Here is a 23637-nt window from a genome sequence, read left to right as displayed (position 1 = left end):
ACAAGCACACTCAACCCAGGGAGGGACATGAGCAAGCCACTCAGGACTGAGCATTAAATCACAAGTTCACAGTTGCTTTCTTTCACCCAAAGAGGTTTTTGTCTTATTTAGCACCATTACTAACACATGTTTAGCACCTTATTTACAATACAGGCAAGTTTAGGAAAGAATGTTAATATAAAGCTGGTTTGGCCCGAATGCCAGGGAGAGGAAGTCACAGTACACAGTAGGGTGTGTGTGTGTGCATGTGTGTGTGTGTTTGTATGTATCAGTAAAATAACAGCAGCTTTTCTCCAGAGCAGTGTTCATACACACCATGAAACTAACATCCTTTCTTGCAAAAGGTACTAAGAATACCCACATATAGGAACCATGACTCCTCTATGAAAAAAATAAAATAAAAATAAATTTAATCAATATTTTGTGCTAATAAATGCCTAAAGATAATATTTTTGTGTGGTCACTTTCCTTTTTTTTTTAACACAACATCCGTTGACCTATACTGAAAGTTCCATGTTGTTTGTACCTACCAGATATTGCAATAGTATCAAAACTGGGGAGAGGCAAAGGTATTTTTAAATTTATTTAAGCTTTAATTTATTCAGATATGTAAATTTTATTTCAGAGCTAGAATGGTTCATCTTCACCAAACTGTACTCATTCATTCATTCATTTTTTCAATTATAAACTAAATACTTATTGGGCACTGTTAAATACTTGAGAGACCACAAGCAAGTCTCCCTATTTTGAAGAATCTAACTCCATAACTCAGAAATTTAAAAAATACTCATATATAATGCTTTTAGAGTAATACAAAATAATATTCTTTCGAATTAAGAGCCAAATGGGCAGCATAGATGCCAAGAAGATGGGAAACAGCACTTGAACAAGGTGGAACTTGAGCTGGAAGTTGAAAGATGGACAGATTTTGAATTTGTAAAAAAGAAGGAACCAGCCTGGCCAATGTGATGAAACCTCATCTCTACTAAAAATACAAAAATTAGCCAGGTGTGGTGGTGCGCGCCTATAATCCCAGCTACACAGGGGGCTGAAGCATGAGAATATCTTGAACCCAGGAGGCAGAGGTTGCAGTGAGCCGAGATCGCGCCACTGCACTCCACTCCAGCCTGGGTGACAAAGCAAGACTCCATCTCAAAAAAAAAAAAAAAAGATAGGAAAGAAAAGGAAAGAAAGAGATAGTATTCAAGGCAGAGAACATAGAAAAATGTGCCCAGATGATGAGCTGGGATTGTATGAGGAAGAGTGATTAAGAGAGAGAGCAGAGGAGTAGCATGAAATATTCCTAGGAAGGTGGTGTGAGTGTTCAGCCTGAGTTGGCAAAAGTGAGGAGGTATAAGTGGTGTGCTACAAAGTATATCACCCTGAAAACTGACTCCACCATGAGAAAGTATGGGAAGGAGGGGTGTGGGGCAGGGAGTATATATATGAAGTCTGTATACATAACCAGGTTTCTAACTTACAAATATTTTAATTTCTAGTAAATGGGTTATCTAGCACCCTTCTTTTTTTTTCCTGTTCCTTTAAGCATTCTGATGGTAGACAGATTCTTTGTAGCCAATAGAAATTTTGTAAAGGAAGGTGGAAAAAATATATAAAAGAGAGAGAGGAGGAGTATCTAATTCTCTGAACTGAACATTAGCCTAGAAGTAAAGGATGCTGACGTTGGAACCAGATTCCCTAGGTTTGTGCCCCACACTTCCATTCACTGGCTTGCAATTTTACACAAGATGTTTAAACTTCTTGTTCCTTATTTTACTAAACAGTAAAATAATGATAACATTAGTCCCATCTCATAGGGCTATTGTCGAGACCAAATATGTCTCATTGAAACCAAATATGTAAAATTCTTAGAAAAGTTCCTAGTACATAGTAAGTGCTGCTGAATAAATGGTAGCTATTGTTATTCTAATGAGGAAGAAGAAACTCAGGCAACTAATGCATCAATTTTAGGGTGAGAGGAGGAAGAAGAAATTGAATAAAAATCTGATTTTCTTGGATGCATTTAGTATTAAACAGTGCTCATTAAACTGTACTACTTCATACCAAGGTGAACCACAGCTCTCTGGATACATGATTATCTAAGAAAAGAAAAACCTTGGTTCTGTTAGAACTGAGTTTCTTAACTGTGACACTATAGACATTTGTTGGGAAAGAAAGACAGATGTCCTGTGCACAGAATGATATTTAATAGCATCTCTGGCCTCTATCTATGACATGCCAATAGCCTCTCCTTCCCTCAGTCATCACAACCAAAACTGTTTCCAGACAGTTTTGTTCCCCAGATGTCACTGGGGAACAAAATCACCCCCACTCAAGAACTACTGTGTTAGAATCATCAGATGGAAACCCATTGCTTGAGTTTTTCAAACACAAGAATGTGGCCAAAATCAATACTGGTACATTTAGCCTATACCCACTCAAATAAACCAGACAGCTTTCATCACAATGGACCTCACTGAGCAGAAACAAATCCATCCCAAATGACAGTGTCAAAGGAAGGTTGGTGGTGGAATGCAGAGGTACTAACAGGGAGGAGGAATTGGAAATGTGTTGGTGACTTAGCAAGATTTGAATAGTGGTATTTTCTAAGCAACCAGAATGGCTTGAGTAATATCATCATCTCTTTGCTTCTGTAGAATGGGAAAATAAAAATAATAAATATTTGACTTTTAGTAGCCATTCTTCCTTAAGAAAGGGTTGCTTTAATCTGTATCTCATGTGAATCCATTAGACATTTGCTGCTTCTTGCTTTCTCTGGGGTGATTTGCTTTTTAAAGCAGCAGGCAGCATGTCAGACAAAAGGACATCATGGCCTGGATGGTCTTTGCAGATGGGAAGCAAGACCTTTCTGACTGCAGGTGATCTGTCTCTGCCTAGAAAGTTAATATAGCTAGAGTTTTTCCCATCATAATGTGTCAACTTTAGAAAGATTAATTTCAGCTAAATGGATATATGTTGTGAGCTCTGAGAACACCGAAAGCTGCATACTAAGTTGCAGCTACTATGCAGTATGTCTTAGTCATCTCAGGCTGCTGTAACAAAATACCATAGACTGGGTGGCTTAAGCAACAGACATTTATTTCTCTCAGTTTGGAGTCTGGGAAGTCCAAGATCAAGGTGCCTGCTGCGTGAGTTCCTGGCGAGCGCTATCTTCCTGGTTTGCAGAGAAAGGCCTTCTTGCATTCTCACGTGGTAGAGAGACAGTAGGAGATTTATGCCTCTTCTTATAAAGGCACTAAAACTACGATGGTGGTGGGGGGCAACATATATGACATTGTCTAAATCTAATTACATCCCAGAGGCTTGACCTCCATATACCATCACATTGGGTATTATTAGGGCTTCAACATATGAATTTGGGGGAAGATACAAAATTCAGTCCATAGCACAGTGAATACTCTCCAGTAAAATGAAAAAAAAAAAAAAAGAAGAAATAAATAATAGTAAATGTAGAAAAATACAGACTCTGTTCAGCAAAACCAATGTATTCAAAATTCTAAAACTGTAGTGTTTACTGAGATATTTGAAATAACTTTAGTTGGTTACATGCAAAACAAATGAATTGTGAAATGACAAAACATGATACAGCATTTCTGGAGAATTTGACACAGTACACAGAGAAAAGCTGCAGAAAGAATAAATATTCTTTCCTGACTCCAAATGAGAAAAGGTACTGCTCAGAGATAAAATTAAAGACAAGAAAATTGGATATCTGTTTCAGGAAATAAAAATAACATTTTAAATCAGATTATTGAAGTATCCCCCAGCCTTATTATTTTAGGTTGATCTGGTAAGTAAACCCATTGGGCAAATCGTGTGCAGGCAGGTAGCTAAATTAAGTGGCCCAAGAATTCTTTTCAATTTCCAATTTCTTTGACTTCTAACACAATTAAGAAATGTATAATGAGGTGAACAATAGAATTACTTAGAAGGGATATTATCATATCTCATTTGTATTTGATTTAAACTTAAATCTAACCACTTTGAAAAGCTTTGTGCCGACTGAATTATTTTCTGCTACATGGTGGATGCTCTTTCTTATTTGTTCACCATGGTCTGCTTTTATTTGGAATATTATGGTATTTAATAACATGTCTAGCCATAACCATGGAGTTTGTTACAGCTTTTAATATCAGCAACATAACTCTTCTACTCTCTTGACTTAGCATTTCAAAAGTGAGGTTCATAAAAATCCTATTTGTAGAGCAAACATATAACTCCAATTTCATGTACCAAATTTGGTAGCCATGGCTTTCTTTATCTTCAGTGCATTTGCATTAACATAAGATGATAATGTCACTAGCTTCTCTACTAAATAACATTCTAGCATAAGCCACAGCAAGGGCAAAAGCCCAGCAAAATTCAAGCATGTGACATACCCAGAGAATGCTAATACTCAGTGTAGCTGAAAAACTATGCATGAATGAAAAGGAATATTAAATTCTGGGGTAACATACTCAAAAATAAGTATTATTTTGAGTTTGAAATACTTAATTGTGACCAAAAATTGTTTCTTCTCATATAAAAATAGAAGGACCCCCTGGAGAACTGTGGCTGTCTCTGGCAAAGGTACTTTTGACTTCAAAATGTCACTGAAGAATTTGTGCCTAAAGCCTCCTTGAAGGCAGACTTTTGATGAAAGAAAAAAGGATTTCTGGTTTTGAAAGCTCTTTTTCTCAGGAAAAAAAAAAAACTTTAGCAGAAACACAAACTGAAAAATGTACAGTAATGACCATTGAATCTTTTTAAAAGTTAGTGCTAGGCAGGAAAAGCAGTGGAAGAATTTCAGACACTACAGGAAACTCCCCAAATTCCTATTTCCCTCTTAGTGAGCTTGAAACTTGAAAATGAATGCAGGTTTTTGTGTCCCCACCCATCAAGTGCATACATTGAAGCCCCAGTCCCCAGTGTGATGGTATTTGGAGGTCAAGCCTCTGAGAGGTAATTAGTTTTAAACCAGGTCATGTGGGTGCCCCCACCACTCACACACACACACCACTGTGGGATTAGTGCCCTTATAGGAAGAGACACAAGAGAAATCTCTCTGCACCAGAGAGAGATCCCTCACCAGGAACTGAATCAGCCTTACCCTGATCTTGGAAATCCCAAACTCCAAACTGAGAGAAATAAATGTCTGTTGCTTAAGCCACCCAGTCTATGGTGTCTTGTTGTAGTAGCCTGTGCTAAGACATACTGCAACCTAGTAGACAGCTAGGAAAGCTGATAGTTACATTAACTTTATTATTTACTGTTTTTCCATTTCACGTTGTTGTGGCAGATGAAGCTTGCAGAACAGTTGGAGCAATAAAGCAGCCCAGATGTTTGTGGTGTTCCTTGAGCCCACAGGCTGGGGCAGCCACCCAGCAGAAGTGGAACAATAGAGCTGTTGCCCCCCCTAGAGAAGCTGCTGAAAGCCAGGGAGAAACACTCAGCTTCACCCCTCCTCCTTCCGTCCAGTCTCCTGCCAGTGTCTCCCATCAGAAACCAACTGGCAAGACAGCCAGGAAAACACAGACTGCAAGGGTCAGCCTCTTACCGTACAGGACACAGCACAGGGAGGGCGAAAAACATATTCAAGAGCAAACAAATGACAGGCACACCTTGAAAACAGTGGTCAAGAGACAAAAATGCTTCTACTGGTACAAAAGTACTCTGTGTGCTTGCTCTCTCTTTCTCTCTCTCTCTCTCTCTTTCTTTCTGTGTGTGTGTGTGCTTCCTTAGAAGTTACTTTGTTTTTATTTCGTTTTGACTTATGATCATTACTAGTTAATATGTTCTTCTCAAGAAGCCCAGTAATATTGGACAGTTCCTTCTAAAGCAGTAACAGAAGGATACCTGTATACTTCAAGAATGGATGGTAATATATGCATAAGATACATCTTTTTACAGCTTTTACTTCATGTATTGCTCTTAGGCACCAGTTGTAGCTTGACCTCTTTACTTTTTTTTTTTTTTTTTTTTTTGAGAAAGAGTCTTGCTCTGTCACCTAGGCTGGAGTATAGTGGCGTGATCTCCACTCACTGTAACCTCCACCTCTGGGGTTCAAGCAATTCTCCTGCCTCAGCTTCCCCAGTGACTGGGACTACAGGCGTGCACCACCATGCCCAGCTATTTTTTGTATTTTTAGTAGAGACAGGGTTTCGCCATGTTGGCCAGGCTGGTCTCGAACTCCTGACCTCAAGTGATCTGCCCACCTCGGCCTCCCAAAGTGCTGGGATTACAGGCGTGAGCCACCATGCCCAGCCCCTTATTCACTTATTTTAATGGTGCACTTCTGAAATTTGCTCCCACCAAAACGGCGCAACCATGGCCTTGCCAGCCTCCAAGGAATGTGGTGTGAACATGGATCATTCTAACCATACCGAGGCACAGTAAGACCAGGACTTACTTTGAGCCTCTGAACTGAGCATAGGGTTTAATGAACCACTTCTCCATTGTGATAAAGTATACAAGCAAAAGTGCTATGGTTTGGATGCACAGCCTGCAGCTGAACTCATTACAGGATGCATTATTTGATGTGAGGTGTGAAAGACTGAAGAGCAATTACTCTTCACAACCAAGGGCAAATGGCAACTGTGGAGCTTGGCCTTTTCTCATTTCTTGGTTTCCTGAGGCCAGAGTTCTCTACAATGACAAAACCTCTTTGCTCTGGCTCATTTGAAAAACAATGTCATTTTAAAGGTTAGTGAGTGTGTGTGTGTGTGTGTGTGTGTGTCTGTGTGTGTGTGTGTGTGTGAGAGAGAGAGAAAGAGAGAGAGGATTTTATAGTGATTTTTATGACAATCAATAAAAAAATGCTTTGGAAACATTTACTGAGAGGGGTGGGGTCACAAAGGCAAATGTAGTGTTGAAAGAAAACAGACAGTTCTGGCTCTTCCAAATCTGTTTTACCAAAACCCAAGGCGTAGGAAAGGGACAACAGTCCTCAATGAAGTCCATTACTGGGCCCTGAGGATAATCTTTCCTTGCCTTCCTGCATATCATTTTCCTTTACTCCTTTCTACCCTCCCCTTTCCCCAAGATACAGAGCTGCCTGGGAGGCCCCTTACCTACATTCCACCCCCTTTCTCTCACTTTACCCCAGGACGGTCAGAGCTACAGTCAGAAAGCTGAAGCACTGATGCAGGCCCCAGGACCAATCCGCAGACCCTCCCTCCCTCCACTGCACCACAGGTTCCCACTGCCATTACCAAGCATGGTGCCCCCCGACCAGCCTTCACCCCTCAGCCCTTTTGAAAGGCCCCCAGCTCTTCACCCAGAGACCCCAGCCCCATTCAAGTACCCATGGTCCTCTGCTTCAGTGTAGGCATTTTCCTGACATGGAGGTTCAAGCTCACTTATGAATATTTAAAGACCCATGATTTTTTTTAATGCTTGAAAGCTACTGACTTTCTGAGCCCAACATCATCAACAAACAGTAAGGGAGTCATAAAGAAAATGCATTACTCACCTTTCATCTTTCTTTTGTGGCAAGTAAGAAAAAAGAAAAACCTGCCTCTCACAGAACCTGGGTGTGACTGTGTGTTCAGGAAAAAAGAAAGAGATGGGGGCTGGTGGCGGCAGGGGGGCAGATCACAAAGGACACAACCCAGGGTCATAAAAGGGGGCAGAAAGAGTTGTACAAGCCTAAACTCCCACCTCTCCACTTCCCAGAGGCCCAGTCCCTGTTCCTCATTCCTCCCCATCCCATTCCTGGTGCTTGCTGGGAAAGCAGGATCTCAGACCCCACCCCAGACCTCCTGAATTAAACGATCTAGGGGTGGAGCACAGGAGTGGGTTTTAGCAAACTTTTCAGGTGATTCTAATGCCTGCTAAAGTTGAAAAGCAACACCATATGGTGTAGACACCAGTGTCTTGTGCATGGTTGTTTAACAAACACTTGCTGATTTAAGTATATCTGCAAGATCTTGGTGTGGAGCCAGACTGCAAGCTCCCTGAGAGCGGAGACCATATCTTTCTTCATGCCTGACAATGCATTTGTTGAAGGGAAATAGAACCGGACAGTATTTTGCTTTTGTTTTCCACTTTAACCTTTTCTAATTAAAGGTTTCAAAACAGCAAGGAAAATCACAGTGAGTGTTGTTTACAGAGTGGTTTTGAGATAATATATCAATACCACGTAAATAATTAATAATATCAGCTTACCAGTAGTATTGATACCTTCCAGTCATATAGTGGCTCTGTGGTTTTGAAAACTCTTCCATGAACATTTTTCATTTGATCCTCAAGAAATTTTGGCAGGAAAATGTGTAGGTTTCATTCTTGCCTCTCACAGAAGAAGAAGCAGAAGTTCAGAAAAGCTGAGAAAATAGTCTTGGTTTTCCTAATTAGGTACAAAAACTGGAACCCAGGACTTTGAGCTCCTACTCCATTGGAAAGGTTTGTATTCCAGTTCTGTTATATGTTATCTGAGTGTCGGCTAACTTACCCTTATAAGTCTTTATTTTGCACTTTCTTCAGCTGCCAAATGGGGAAAACAATGGTTCCTATTTTAAAGGGTTGTTGTAAGAATTAAATGAAATAATAAAGGTAAAGCACTTAGCATAGGGCCTGGCACAAAGTAAGGGTTTAATAAATGAAGCCACTGTTATATTACTAATTCTTTATTGTTATATGTCTGAATTTACATATTATACATATAATCATTATATATTTATGATTATTGCACCACACTGACTCCCACTAGAGTGACCAATATTGCATATGTGGGTTAGCAAGTCAGGGATCTTCCTCATCTCAGAAGGTGTTCCTTGCTAACTTAACAGGATATTTAAGGCCTCCAGTCTGCCTTTCATGCCAGGAGTGTTTCTCACTGCTGCTCCCCAGTGGGTCTTTATGCATGCTGCAGGTTGGGTATCTGCTGTGGTCACAGTGCTTACCATCCTTTCTCATGGACATGTTGCCTAGTCATTCCAAGCACATGCCTTCCTTGTCAATTGTATTGTTAAGTTGTTATGGTTAATTTAAATATATATATGATAGAACCACAGCTTTTATCCAAATGTAAAATAAACACATGTAAAAGATATTATTTAACTCTAGACTTAAAGACAGGACCAGTAAGATGTTGCATAGGCTCAAGGGGATATTCAGTGAATGCACACATACAGGCAATCAGGAATGCAGAAACGAATTCACCAAGTTACAAAATGGGTTAACACCCATGGAGCGAGAATCAGATGCATTCCGCCAAACACAATTTATTGGCATTTCTTTCTATTTGCAAGAACTTGTATTATTATTGGTTTTCTACCATCTACAGAGCTATAAAATAGCTCAAAGATGATGAAAAGCAGAGATAACCTAGAAAGGTGTACTGAACAGGGCCCCCAGTCACCTTTTCTGCCCACTTTGAAGTCTTTCACAATCTTTCCTGACAGTGAGATCTCAAAAGAGTTTAGTGTTGGAGGAAGAGAAGGTATCACTGTATCCAGTTCCCTGCCTAGAAAAGAGGCTTCACAGTCCTGGGCTTCAAAAGGCCTGAGCGAGTTTTCTCCTTTGGTTCTCTTCTTCTCTTAATACCTTCTTCTCCTTTTCCTGAAGATTTCATCTCAAAGTTCCACAAAATCCACACTCATAGTCCCTCTCCTTCTCCTTGGAAGAAAGAAGTTTCCTCCTCCTTGGTCCTGTCTTAATATCTCACAAACCTCGATGTTCAGGCTTTGGCTGAATATGTGTGAAGCGTCTCTTTTCAGCCACTAGGACTACAAAGTGGGAGGAGAAGGTTCTGGTTCCTAAGTGAGGGCAAGTAGGTACTGGATTCTAAGTTTACCTTCCCCTTCAGCAAGCCTGATTGCCTTACCATTAACCTAAGAAGGAAGCCAAAGATCACTGCCAAAGATCTTTGCCAAAGATCACTTGCCAAAGATCACTGATTCCCCCAAGGACAATATAAATCTTGTCTAATTTGAGAAAAGGATACTTATTTCTAACAACATGACTTTGGACTTGCCCTGTGAAAGCATCACCCAGGCATCCTTGAGCTGAGGAACGTCTTACCTTTTCCCAGGTCAGACTTTCATTCCTCTCCCTTTGTTGTCCAGAAGGGTGATCCTTTCTGTCATGTGCGTCTGTGTGAAGAGACCACCAAACAGGCTTTGTGTGAGCAACACGGCTGTTTATTTCACCTGGGTGCAGGCGGGCTGAGTCCAAAAAGAGAGTCAGCGAAGGGAGATAAGGGTGGGTCCGTTTTATAGGATTTGGGTAGGTAAAGGAAAATTACAGTCAAAGGGGGTTTGTTCTCTGGCGGGCAGGAGTAGGGGTTACAAGGTGCTCAGTGGGGGAGCTTTTTGAGCCAGGATGAGCCAAGAAAAGGAATTTCACAAGATAATATCATCGCTTAAGGCAAGGACTGGCCATTTTCACTTCTTTTGTGGTGGAATGTCATCAGTTAAGGCGAGGCAGGGCGTTTGCACTTCTTTTGTGATTCTTCAGTTACTTCAGGCCATCTGGGCGTATAAGTGCAAGTCACAGGGGATGCGATGGCTTGGCTTGGGCTCAGAGGCCTGACACTTGCTTCATCTAGTTATTGTTTTTTTCTTGCAAAAAAGAAAAGGAATGTCCAGTTGTTTCTACCACACATATGGTTTAAAAAATAGAATTTGACATTTTATAAAATTAGGAGATCAGAAGTTATAAGATGGGCATGATGGAAATAGGTCTAAGTTAAGATTTAGACTAATAAGGGAGAATAGGATGTGGTGCAAGGTAGTTCCAGGACTAGGTGGATCAAGAACACTGCTTCTTGAGCTCTCGAAATACGTTTTCAGTACTGGCTCTCTGCAACAGACTTACCATGGAGAGTTGGATCAAACAGATCCTTCCAGAACATCCAGTTCTGCTTGCTTCCACATGCAGCTGAATTGACACTCCTAGATCTATGCAGATTCAAGCATTTTTGGTTTCCCCAGGAGATATATTATTTTCTACTTTAAAAGATAATCAAACATATGAATTTCTTACCAAGTTCCCCATTCAACACAATGTAGGCACTTTCCCTCTTGTGCAAGCAGACAGCACATTGAGAATGAGCATTCACAGGAGCCCTGGGATATAGACCCACACTGGCCACTAAGTAGTTGAGCCATCTCAGTCACTCACATTTGGCGTTTCAGCTTTGTCATCTCCAAAATGAAGGTGATGGACTGGGGCCCTTCCAAAGCAGCTCTTCCACAATGTCAAGGTGCTAAGTCACTCCTAAGGTATCCTCATCCTAACTATTGGTGCTAGATCAGAAAGGAAAAGGTGACTTCTCCAGACTGGGATGAATAGCCAGGCATGCAGATGTCCTTTGCAGACTGTGATGGGGTGAAGAGTTGCCTTCCCTTACTGTGGACAATGTCAGGGTATAAAAGGTTCTGTGGAAGAAACTGCCAGCAACACATCCTAAAAGGGATGCATTGGGGCACTGGCATTACATGAGATGGTAATTCTTTTATTTTGTGCTTATATTCTGAGTGAGGCATTTTTGCTGTATTCAGTCTATCATTCACTCATTATTCAATCTCTAATTCTACATTACTGTTTGAGTACCTTCTATGTGCCATGTATTTTGCTGAATGCTGGAGACTAAATGATGAATGCACAGTTGAGGTCTCTGTCCTCATGGTGCCTATAGTCAAGGGGGGATGTGAATAAGTGAAAAAGTTATACTGAGTGACGTACAAGGCATAAGTGGGCCCGCATGAGTGGCAGCTAACCCAGAGGAAGATGGAAGAGACTGAGAGGTCCTGACACAGAAGCCATAAATGTGTTTTAGACAGATGGTACATGTGATGGCTACAGGTGATTTCTGGCAAAACTAATGAAGCTTAAGTTTAGTGGTATACCCATAAACTGGCTCTTTGAAAAAAGGATGAAATTATTTCATAATCAGTGCTTTTCAGCCATACTGCCAGCTCCAGAACACAGCTAAACTTTGGGCCCCTTACTAAGACAAATCCCCTCTTAGTGTCTTAGTAATTTCCCCAGAGCAGGCTCTGAGACAGGAGTTTGCACACAAGTAGTTTATGTGGGACATGCAAGAAATACCCATAGCAGGAGGGTAAGTGGGCTGTGAGAGGGAAGACAGCCAATAAAAGGTGTGTGTTCAAGCCAGCTACCATTATGCATAACCAGAGCTCAATCTTTCTTAAAAATTCTGAGAATCAGTATGGTAACAACCTGAGGAGAGAGGGAGCTGGGGTATTTATACTCCAACTCCTGTCAGTCATTGGCTCAGGTCTGCCCCTGAGTGTGTTATTTTCCTTTTATATTTTACCTTCCCTGATGGGCAGAGTGACCTTCCATTGCTTTGGTGAAAACTGTAAAGCAAAGAGATGCAAATACTGACAGTTAGAAGTCATCCAACAAGCACAGAAGTGGTAAGGCCTGGGGGATATAGATAGTGTCTGGTACAAAATATCCTATACTTAATTATGTATTTGTAATTTGCATTTTTCTTAAATTGGGCCCTCAAATTATTATGAATTTTAGAACTCACAAAACCTGAAACCACCTATAGTCACAGGCCTAACTTGCTGAAAATATAGCATGTATGGGAAAATCAAAGAAATTAAAAAGCCCATATCAGAATTGGAGGGAAGCGGGAGGGCAGCAAGAGATGAAACTAGAAGCTAGAAAGTTGAAGCTAGAAGCTAGAAAGGTAAGCCAAGGCCATATGAAGGGTGCTATGTTAAACTGGGCTTTTGTAGATTTGACTGACATTTGTTGGTGTCTGCAGAACTCAGCTGGGTTCCTTGGGGCATCTCATTTCTGGGATAAACTGACAGAACAACCCCTTTCTGAGATGGGCTCTTCCCAAGATAAAGAACCCAAGAGGGCTGATGGAAGCTCACCTTGCCTCTGATGTCTGTTAGTCACAGTGGCACAGGTCAAATCTCCTTATATTCCATTGGCCAGACCCAAAGTTAGAAGGGCAAGGAAATATAGTACACCTACAGGGAAGGAAATAATGACTAAGTGAGAACTGTAATACAACCTACTACTGGAATTTCACCAAAATGTTAATAGTGGAGATGTGGAGATAGTGAGATTTCTGATCATTTTTCCTTTAGCTTTTCACTATTGTTAGAATTTGTAATAAGAATGTAGCAATTGTACCAAAAAATATGAACCTATTCTTCTAAATAATAAAAGATTATATCAAATATTGAAGAGCATTTTTAAGGATATCTTTTAAAATTTTTCCTTTTTTAATGTGTTATTTATAAATGAGTTCATATACATATAAAAGGCCTACCCCCTCAACTTCCGAAAACTACCTATTAGTGTTTATAGCATGTGTAACTAATCAGACTTTATTATGTTCCTATTTCTGGTTTCTTAGTATTACTCTCATTAAATTTTTTTATTTTGTATGTATCTTTGTAAACCACCTGCAAGTACTTTATGGGGTTAGCTAGGAAATAAAGAAATAGATTATTTAAAAACTAGAAAGAAAAGGATTTGAAGGGATTCATCACAGTAATACTCAGCCTTGATAGCATATACAAATCACCTGAGATTTCTTTTTAATACCTCTGATGAAGACTCTAGAGGTTCTAAATTAATGTTTCTGAATTGGGCTAATTTTTAAAAGCTCTCTGAAGGTTGAGAAAAATTGAATAAATAATGATTAAATTAAGTGAAAAAAAATAACAAAAGGACCAATTGTATGTGATGAGCAAAAGCAGGTTGGGAAATTTCTTTACAAACTTGAAGTAGGGTGTGGTACTAAAAAGCCAAAGCTCCTAAATATTAAAAAGAATAAGGGAAATGGATGCAGTAGAGCAATATGGGCTTCCAGAATTAGAAAGGGCCTGCTATTAAGATCTGTTCGAGCTTCCCTGGGTGAGGAAGAGTGAGTCATATTCTCTCTGATACCTCGTATTCCCACATGCATCCCAAATCAGACCCTAATTGACAATTGTTTTTGTGGGCCACTGAGGTGCATTTTTTGGACTGTTTTTCAGAACATTGTGATTAAGCTAAAGTCTGTCATTCTCCATGAGAAGAGGCTGAACTCACAGGCGATTACTTACACACCCAGAACAGGAGAGAAGGAATACTAGAAATATTGTGGAAATGTGGTTTGTTCACTTGTTTATAGCTCTTCAAACTGAAATTATTTGATTCTGTTTAGAGTTCAGTTGTTTATGTGGGAAACATTATAAAATATCAAAAGCTCTTTTATCTTGATGTCTCATCCCAGCTTTTTTGAGATTCCACTTTAACATTTGATAAGAACTGAAATGGGGATAAATTATGCTTTCCTCCTCTCTTTCTCTTTTAAGTTTATACATAAATGTTGAGAGAAAGCTTGAGGTATTTGTTTTGTTTTTTTTAGCTAAATGGCAAGTAAATAACAGGCTTTTTTAGTAACTGTGATATGGTACTGGTAAGGTCTGAGTTAACTGCCATTTGCAGAGTAACCATGGTGACCAGCATATGGCTTCTGATTCCATTAATCTTGTTGAGATTAACAGTAACCCCAAAGGATCTTTTGCAGTGATTCAGAAATAAATCATCTTTTCACATGTATACTGTTTGGTGACAGCCACTCGCTTTCAGTGTGTGTCTCTACCCAACAAAGAAATAAGACACTCCCTCTCATGAGATGATTGGAAATGCATCCCTCAAATAAGAAATTTCACAAAATACATCCAATGGTGAAAAGGTAAACACATATAAATACCATGCGAAAGGAGGATTTATTGAACAAACATGTGTCATACCCCTGATAGATACATAAGGGGAAGGTCATTTACTCCCAGTTGGAAATTTACTTGTATAGAACCTCAGCCTGGAGATATGGACTGGAAACAAAATTTGAGACTCTTCAATGAAAAAAATTCAATTGTTATTTCAATTATAGGAATTAGAAACGATTAATTAAGCTGGATTTCGGAAGAGGAGCAGCTGGCTGCCCAAGAGGAGACTAATAATGTGTTCTATTTGTAATGAGATGTTGCAACTTCAAAAGTACAGTGTGGCCCTACCTCAAACCATATTTGGCCTCCAACAGCCCCAGAGCATGTAAAATAATAGCCTCATTTTACAGATAGAGATACTGAACTAAACAATTCAGAATGACTTCCCCATACTCACCTAGTATTAGAGCTTTCTCTCAAACTGGCTGAATAAATTGTTGAGTCTGAGTTGGAAGGGATGGGAACTGAATTACAATCCCAACATTCTTCTGACGCTCAGTGTAGACAAAATATGCATAACTATGGGTCTTTCTCAACTCATGGAGTTTATACTCCCTCATCTCTAGGTTTTCCTTGGTTAAAGGAATGCTCTAAGCTCTTATTTCAACCTAGATCTTCCTACATAAAAGAAATATCAAGAACACAATAGCGTTTTACAAATTCTAAGATGCACAGTTTCTTACTTTAACATCTATGGCTGGGCATGGTGGCTTGCACCTGTAATCCCAGCACTTTGGGAGGCTGAGGCAGGCAGATCACTTAAGGTCAGGAGTTCGAGACCAGCCTGGCCAACATGGTGAAATCCTGTCTCTACTAAAAAAAAAATATATATATATATACACAAAAAAAAAAATTAGCTGGGTGTGGTGGCATGTGCCTGTAATCCTACCTACTGGGGAGGCTGAGGCATGAGAATCACTTGAAACTGGAAGGCGAAGGTTGCAGTGAGTCACTGTACTCCAACCTGGGCAACAGAACAAGACTCCATCTCAAAAAAAAAAAAAATCTGTGACACTGAGATATGCCTTTTCATCAATGGTTTATTATGACCACTATGCAGCAATACCAAATGTAGATTTCATTACTCGTACATGCACTAACTTGGTCATAGCTGCTTATATTGCCAAAGTCATACAGTTATCGGTACATGGATAGAAAGTTATTGTGTAGGCAGAAAGGGGTATAAATTTCATATTAGCGACATGAGTACTCATTTTGGAGTAATGATCATCATTTTACATTTTCTTGTAAAGTAACAACATAGTGTTCTACAGGACCTAAGAAGGGAAGATACAAGTAGATCTTATATGTTAACCTACCATGCACTAAGCACAGAAACTTTTTAAAAAAAGCTAAATCTTTCAGAATACATGAAAGGAATTTCAAAGCAACAAGAAACTGACATAATTTAATTTGCTACATCCTTTTGCTCTTGTCCATTGTAAAATAGTTTTGATCTTATCATTTATGTTAGGTTTTGTGATAGGTAGTAATTTACAAACCAGCCGGCATGGCTCTGATCCCCTCTTGCTGATGGTGGGACTGTGCCTAAAGCTCCCTTCCCTGCTCTGCTGATGCAGAACAACATCAGGAAGTCCAAGTAGTCAAAACCAAAGTCAAACATTGAACATTTGCAACCCCAATTTCAATCATAAAATTAACCAACTCTAATGGGAAATCAGTCTTTTGTTCATCTTAGCACAAATGCTCTAGACCACAATTTTTATTTCATTAAAAATAAAACTGGTCTCCTTTGGCTCTGTAAACTTTCAAAATAATGATTCTTTATAATTCCTTGGTAATTGTAGAAAGTATTCATTTTACATTATTTCCCTGACAATTGAGAAAATTTGAGGTTACATTGAAATATTTCTTATGTAAGAGCAAATGAAGAGGATGGATCTCATATAATCATGGCCAAAAAAAGTATGTTCTTCTTGGTCATATATTTTTATAAATCATTGAGGAGCAGGGAATATTGTATATGCATAAATGTATAACCTATTACAGCAGCCTGAGACCCCATAGGTTATCATTATGTCAGCAGAACTGAGATACTCAGATGTGTTTAGTGGTAGAAGCAAGCATTCCATTAATTTGGTTAACGGACATGAATCAGCTAGTGGGTTGTGAGTTATGCACCTTCCTGACCTTCACAAAAGCACACCCTGACTTGAATTTATACAGTCAGGGGTGCAGTAGGATGTACTGGCCCAGGTCAGAAGAGTGCCAAATTTCCTCAAGCACTCATTTGTCCTCAGGAAACTCAGAAGCTAGGTCATTAACATCCTGGCCCCAGCTCCTTCCTTGGACAATTGTGACACTCTTGTGAACCCCTTGTCACTAATCTGACTCTGGATATCTGATTTCTAGTTTTACTACCAGGATTAAACTTTTTCTGTTAACATAAGGGCTCTCTACCCAGGGCCTTTCCAAGTCCCTGGCTTACAAGACGTATAGGAACAAAGAGACTATTTCTTTTAATTACATAAAGAAATCTGATCAGATGTGAGATCCTTTAAAAGAAACTTTTGACTTCCTTTGTAAAAATATATTAGCATTTGTTACTCAAGTGTTTCCAAGAGTGGAATTTATTTTACACCCTAATTCATTATTAATGCATCATTTTTCGTATTCTCCACACATAAGATTAAGTGAGAAAAAAGTATAGAGTATAAAAGTTCTGTCTTTATTTCTCCAGTCTATAGATACCTGCCAAATCTCACTGTTGCTAAGGGAATATATTATTAACTGAGGTATCAGAATTAGAAAGGTCATATTGTTCTGAAAAAATATGCTGTGACTCTGAGATGTCCAGGTGGTATCAAGAATGTATTTCCCCAGATAATTTAATCTCATTTGAAAACTTAGATGTACTTGGTTCAGGGGAATATGCTGAAATAAAACCCTATCTGCCTCTTCACTCTTTCCTTTCTTCTCAGGAAGGAGAAACAGTGATCATAGCTCATTGAAAACGCTCCTGCTGCAGTTTAAAAAGCTATACTATATGCCTTTTATTCCATCTTCAAGTTGAGAACATCTCATTGCCATTTTCTATTCAGTGATCCTTCACTTGACTATTGTTTGTAACACCAGTCCCAAGCTTTACTTTTCGACATGTTACAAATCTATTTTTTTTCAAGCTTTAATCATTTGTTTACATTTCAACATTTCAGTATTTCCGTCCTGACCACCTACCGGGGAATATGTCTTTCCCACCTATCTTAGACTGTTCTCAAATAAAAATGTGACTGATACAAAGGGAGAATGAAAGAAGATAGCTTCCTCTCAGCTTCCTCTAGATAACAATAAATGCACTAGAACTTAACTTTTTGAACTTTTAATGAGCATTGTGGAAACATGTTTTAAAGCACAGGCTTGAGAGCCATACTGCCAGAACGTGATTCCCACATTTGACACTTTACTGGCTGAGTGATCTTGGGCAATTAACCTCTCTATGCCTCATTTTCCTCAACTGTAAAATGGGCAGTTGAGGATATGGGCAGTTGAAAATAATAATATTCTCCTTAAGTTATTCTAAGGATTACATTAATGCAACAGATATTAAGTATTTCGAAAAATACCTGTGCTTTTTCTCTGCCCGGCATTGCTGGGCCTGCAGGTCTGTGTCAAACCATGGATGAGGGTCTTTTTTCTGCAGAATGGAGTTTGTTAAAGTTGTTAAGAATAAGGCCTATTTAAGAGATACCAAGTGAAATTTAGGAGACGACAAGAGAGTAGAACTGACTACTATGCTCAAAAACGCTCAGTGATACAGGATAAAAATAAATACAACACACTCAAATACAGGGTGATAGTCTGTGTAACAGAGATATCATTTGTCAGATTGCTTATGCCCATATAGAAGGGGTAGTCTGTGCAGCATATGTACATGGTACATGAACTACCAAAATAAAGTGTGAAGGTTGGCCTGACAAATTATGCTGCAGCACATTCTACTGGCCTGCCACTGGCCCACAGGCTTCTCGGTAGGTTTGGCATGGACAAGATCTATGAAGGCCAAGTGGAGATGACTGGAGATTAATGCGATATGGAAAGCATTGATGGTCAGCCTGGTGCCTTCACCTGCTATTTGGATGTAGGCCTTGCCAGAACCATCACTGATAATAAAGTTTTTGGGGCCTTGAAGGGAGTTGTTGATGAAGGCTGTTCTGTCCCTCATAGTACCAGACAATGTTTGTGATTCTGAAAGCAAGGAATTGAATGCAGAAGTGCATAGGAAACACATCATGGGTCAGAAGAATGCAGATTACATGCATTACCTAATGGAAGCAGATGAAGATGCTTACAAGAAATGGTTCTTTCCATTCATGAAGAACAGCATAACTTCAGACCTGATGGAGGAGATAAACAAGAGAACTCATATTGGCTGGGCACGGTGGCTCACAGTCCCAGCACTTTGGAGACTGAGGTGGGTGAACTGCTCGAGCCCAGGAGTACGAGATCAGCCTGGACAACATGGCAAAACCCTATTTCTGCAAAAAAATTTATAAAAATTACCCAGGCGTGGTGGTGTGCACCTGTTGTTCCAGCTACTCAGGGAGCTGAGGTGGGAGGATCACTTGAGCCCAGGAGGTTGAGCCTGCAGTGAGCCAAGATCATGCCACTTTACTCCAGCCTGGGTGACAGAGCGAGACCCTGTCTCAAATAAATAAATAAATAAATAAATAAATAAATAAACAAACAAAAGCTCATGTTGCTATCCAACAGAACCCAAACTATGAGATGCCCAAGAAAGAAGTTAAAGCAACAGGTGGAAACATCCCAAAATGTCCCATGCGCAGAAGAAAGATCAGGTAGCTCAAAAGAAGGGAAGCTTCCTCAGAGCTCAGGAGCAGCCTCTGAGAGCTAAAACAAACAATGCTTTAGGATGATTTTTCAGATAAAACAATAAACTTACTGGCTAACCAGGTTTAAAAAAACAATACCTGCAAAAGCAAACTATTACATTTATTATCTAAGTTTCAAAATCAAAAGTTGGTTATTTGTGTCATGATTCATAATTGAGGCTTATTCTAAATTCCAAATATCCTGTTTGTAGCAACTTAAAATGCCAGCTCATTGTATTATAATTTTGACATTAATCAACCTGACATTTTTCTCTTATAAAGGTAAGGCATGAACATATCAGCTCTCATGATTCTTTTTTTAAAAAATTATCACTTCTCCCAGATTTCCTAAGCCCCATTGCTTTAGCTCTTTGAGTTGTTACTGTGATAAGGGAAAATACTATTTTTGTGTGATAGGCTGTAAATAGGTTGGGCAGCCATCTCAGTTTGCCTGAAACTGAGGGACAGTTTCTCAGGACATGGGACTGTTACTGCTTAAACTGGGAAAGTCTTGGGGAAACCAGGATGGTTGGCTATCCTACTGTAAAGGTATTACGTAAGGCGGGGGTAAAAGAGGAAAGGAAGAATCAGTGGTAGTATTAATCTCATTAAGTACAAAATAATTATTAGTACACCTCTACTGTTCCCTTGATTTTTGACTCATGCAATCTCTGATGAGTATCTGAAGGGTAAAATTGCACTGAACTAATTAACTCTAAATGTCAGGCATTTGGATTTCATGGGGTTTTTTTCCCTTTTGTTATCATCATCATCTGTGGAATGTATTTCTTCTCCTTCATTTTATGCTGTTCTGCTTTCCTATGATTATGTCATGCTTGTTCTTTTTCTTTTAGGTCAACCCAAATCAAAACATACTCTTGGGATAATGCCCAGGTTATTCTGGTTGGGAACAAGTGTGACATGGAAGACGAGCGGGTCATCTCAACTGAGCGAGGTCAACATTTAGGAGAACAGCTTGGTAAGAAATAAATTAATAAGTTAAAAAGAAAGAGAATTTGCTTATTATATGTAACACTGTACAGAGTCCCAGTTAATTGTCAGGGTGGAGTTAATGAAATGTTTCTCAATCTAACAGTGGAAAGCAACATAATCCTCCCTAAGTGGACAATATATTTTCTCCCACTTACTATGGCATCATGAGAGCTCAAGTGCAATTAAAGAAGCAAAAATGATACTCATAATTTTGGTCTTAGTACACTGTATTTAAATTCTTATTCTATGAGAAACACAGGTTTTGCCTTGTCCACTATTTTTGCCTTTTTTTCTCCATACTCTATTTTGCATTCAGTGGGCTCTTTATTTTATTGCGTGATTATTGTTCTCAAGTTTTCATTGGAGGAGGATAATGGCACAGAATAGGTCACATCCTAGATTCTGATTCTAGTGACATCATTGATAAGCCATGTTACTGTTACAACTCCCTTTGAGACTTAGTCACCCCATCTCTCAAGAATTGTATCATAGCCCATGCCTATTTAACCAAGTCCTTGTAGATAAGATCAAATGAGATAATAGATATGAAAGAGCTTCAGAAATGGCAAAGCCGTTTCAAACACAAAACACTGTATCTAAAGAGAAAAATGCTGGAGCGAGTAGGGTAGAGATTTAATACAAAGGAGGGATTGATGATTGATGATTGATTGACTGAGTCAAGAAATTTTTACTGGGTACTCGTTGTATGCTTTATATTATGCCAAACATCATGGGGGATACAAAAAAGTGATTCACAGTCCCTAGGCACAAGTTGCTCCCAATCAAGTGGAGACCGAAGACTGGAGATACACACAAGGAAGCAGAAATACAAGTCAACAAAAACAGGTCAATGAGGAGGTAAGCTGCAAGACAGATGCCAACAGGAAAGCAACAGGGATAGGGAGGCAGACACAGGAAGGGGAAAAACATTGCCAGAAGGAGATGTAGGAGTGTAGTGTGATCAGAGGAAGATAAAGAGCAAGGCAGAGAGGGCTCCTGGGGACATCAGGTGTGGAAATGAATACACCAAGAGGAAGAGATGAGTGATGAGAGGAGATGGAGATCTTTTGGGTGAAATGGCAAGATACAGCTTGAATGGTCTCTAAAGGAGAGTAGAATTTGCAACTACAAAGGAGATGAGGCATTATGAGTAAGGGGCACAGTGATTCATGGACATTGAGATGAGCATAAGGTGAAACGACAGTGAATAGAAAAGTGAGAACCTAGCATAAAGTTGCAGAACTGAGTTGTGGATTTGGGGAACAACTCCAATCCTAGAGGTGAAGGAGTTGGAATTCTTTTTGTTTTTTTGTTTTTTTGTTTGTTTGTTTATGGTAGACCACTGAAAATACTGAGGCATGCTTAGCAAAGAAGAGTTTGACTTTTAACCTTTTTGGTCAGGACCTGCAGTAAGAAATACTTTCAATTTAGCATCCCAGTACTTACATATGTAGAGAGAGAGAATGAAACAAAAGTTTCACAAAACACATTTTAACTTTACTTGATGAGATTCACTCTGTTTTCTGTCTTAATTTTCTTTCTTCTTTTTTCTTAAATGGTGGTCCCAACCCACTAAGTTGATCCCCGGAAGCAGTAATGTGTCTCAATCTATAATTTGAAAAACACTGTTATAGGCCGGGCACAGTGGCTCACGCCTGTAATCCCAGCACTTTGGGAGGCCAAGGCAGGCGGATCACCAAGTCAGTAGATTGAGACCATCCTGGTTAACACGGTGAAACCCCGTCTCTACTAAAAATACAAAAAATTAGCCAGGCGTGGTGGCCGGCGCCTGTAGTCCCGGCTACTGGGGAGGCTGAGGCAGAAGGAAGGTGTGAACCTGGGAGGCGGAGCTTGCAGTGAGCCAGGATCGCGCCACTGCACTCCAGCCTGGGAGACAGAGCGAGACTCCGCCTCAAAAAAAAAAAAAAAAAAAAAAAGAAAAAAAAAAAAGAAAAAAGAAAGAAAAACACTGTTATAAAGGGGATGCTTTGGGATTAATCTGCTGGTGTTGTGCAACATGAGTCAGAAAAGCAAAGGCCCTCTCATTGGGTTACTCTTCCTCTTGATCATCTCATAACTGAACTAAGTACAGTTCACTCTGAAAGCTTAACCATTTCTCATGAGCTTAATGAGTTCCTTAGACTAAAATCTATCCCTGGATGGCCACAAGAACCCTTCCACCAAATATTCTTAGAGCCACCCAGAAGAAAGTTACATGGCTGGTGTACGGTCTCCTGTGGCTGCATTTGAAGTTATCATCTCTGTCACAGGGCCTCTTCCCACTCTACCGATTAAACAATATGAGGAGTCTGAAAAAATGATATTTTTTTTTCTTAATCCTCTTAGGACCTCCTTATCTTGGGAAAGATAAGAATGGAGAATAGTAGATCCCCAAAGAAAGAGAGGGAGGAAACCTGGGAGAGGGTTGGCAGATTGGCTTCCCAAGACGGTCTCTCCCCGGTCTTCCTGTGTTTTCTTAACTAGCTGGGCACGTGCCAGGTTGGGGAAAAAACTGCTACACAGATGTAGGCTGTCTCTATGAATAAAAATGAAAACTGTTTGGTTCAAAAAATATATGTATATCTAAGCCAAGAATTGTTTAATGTCATTGATACATAGGAGGCAGGCAACTGGCTAAATTTTTTACCTCTCTAATAAATTACTTGGATATTGAGAAGACCAGACTGTGAAAGGGGATGTTAGGATGATGGAAATGCGTCAAGAGGGTGACTTTCCTACTGCTCCATCGACTGACGTGCACACAAACCCTTTCCATTCAGTGCACAGATGTAGCAAAGTTCCTGAAATTGTGAGGCAGAATGTTTTATGTTCCTGTTCAGTTTCTTCCAATGGTTTCTAATTGATTTTTTGCTCTCCGTTCAATAAAACCCAGCTGTTGTCATAGCAACCAACACATGTGCATTCTTGGAGAGTCATTTACCTCGTTTAATGTGGCTTGTTCTCCTCATGGCTACACATGCTTCTACAAATGATCATGAGAGACCATTTGCATTTTTTTTAAATGCTCTCACAATTTAAATTTAAAGATTTTAAAGGTCTTTGCTTTGTTTTTTAATTACTTG

General features: G+C 39.6%; 1 protein-coding gene across 1 annotated transcript in view; it reads left to right on the top strand.

Moving 5' to 3' along the window:
• RAB3C (RAB3C, member RAS oncogene family) overlaps nt 1-20540 on the top strand; it is a gene marked incomplete at its 3' end in the record, with an annotated part of 250779 nt that extends 230239 nt beyond the window's left edge. The window contains exon 4 of the mRNA XM_011967858.1: nt 20416-20540. Coding sequence (XP_011823248.1) covers nt 20416-20540 — 125 coding nt within the window. The remainder of the gene's footprint in view (nt 1-20415) is intronic.
• Between the last annotated feature and the right edge of the window lie 3097 nt (nt 20541-23637).

This window comes from Mandrillus leucophaeus, unplaced genomic scaffold (genome assembly GCF_000951045.1).
Source record: "Mandrillus leucophaeus isolate KB7577 unplaced genomic scaffold, Mleu.le_1.0 Scaffold812, whole genome shotgun sequence".
NCBI classification, from domain to species: Eukaryota; Metazoa; Chordata; class Mammalia; order Primates; family Cercopithecidae; genus Mandrillus; species Mandrillus leucophaeus.
Note: the sequence above shows the minus strand (reverse complement) of the source record. Positions and strands in the feature narration are given on the sequence as shown.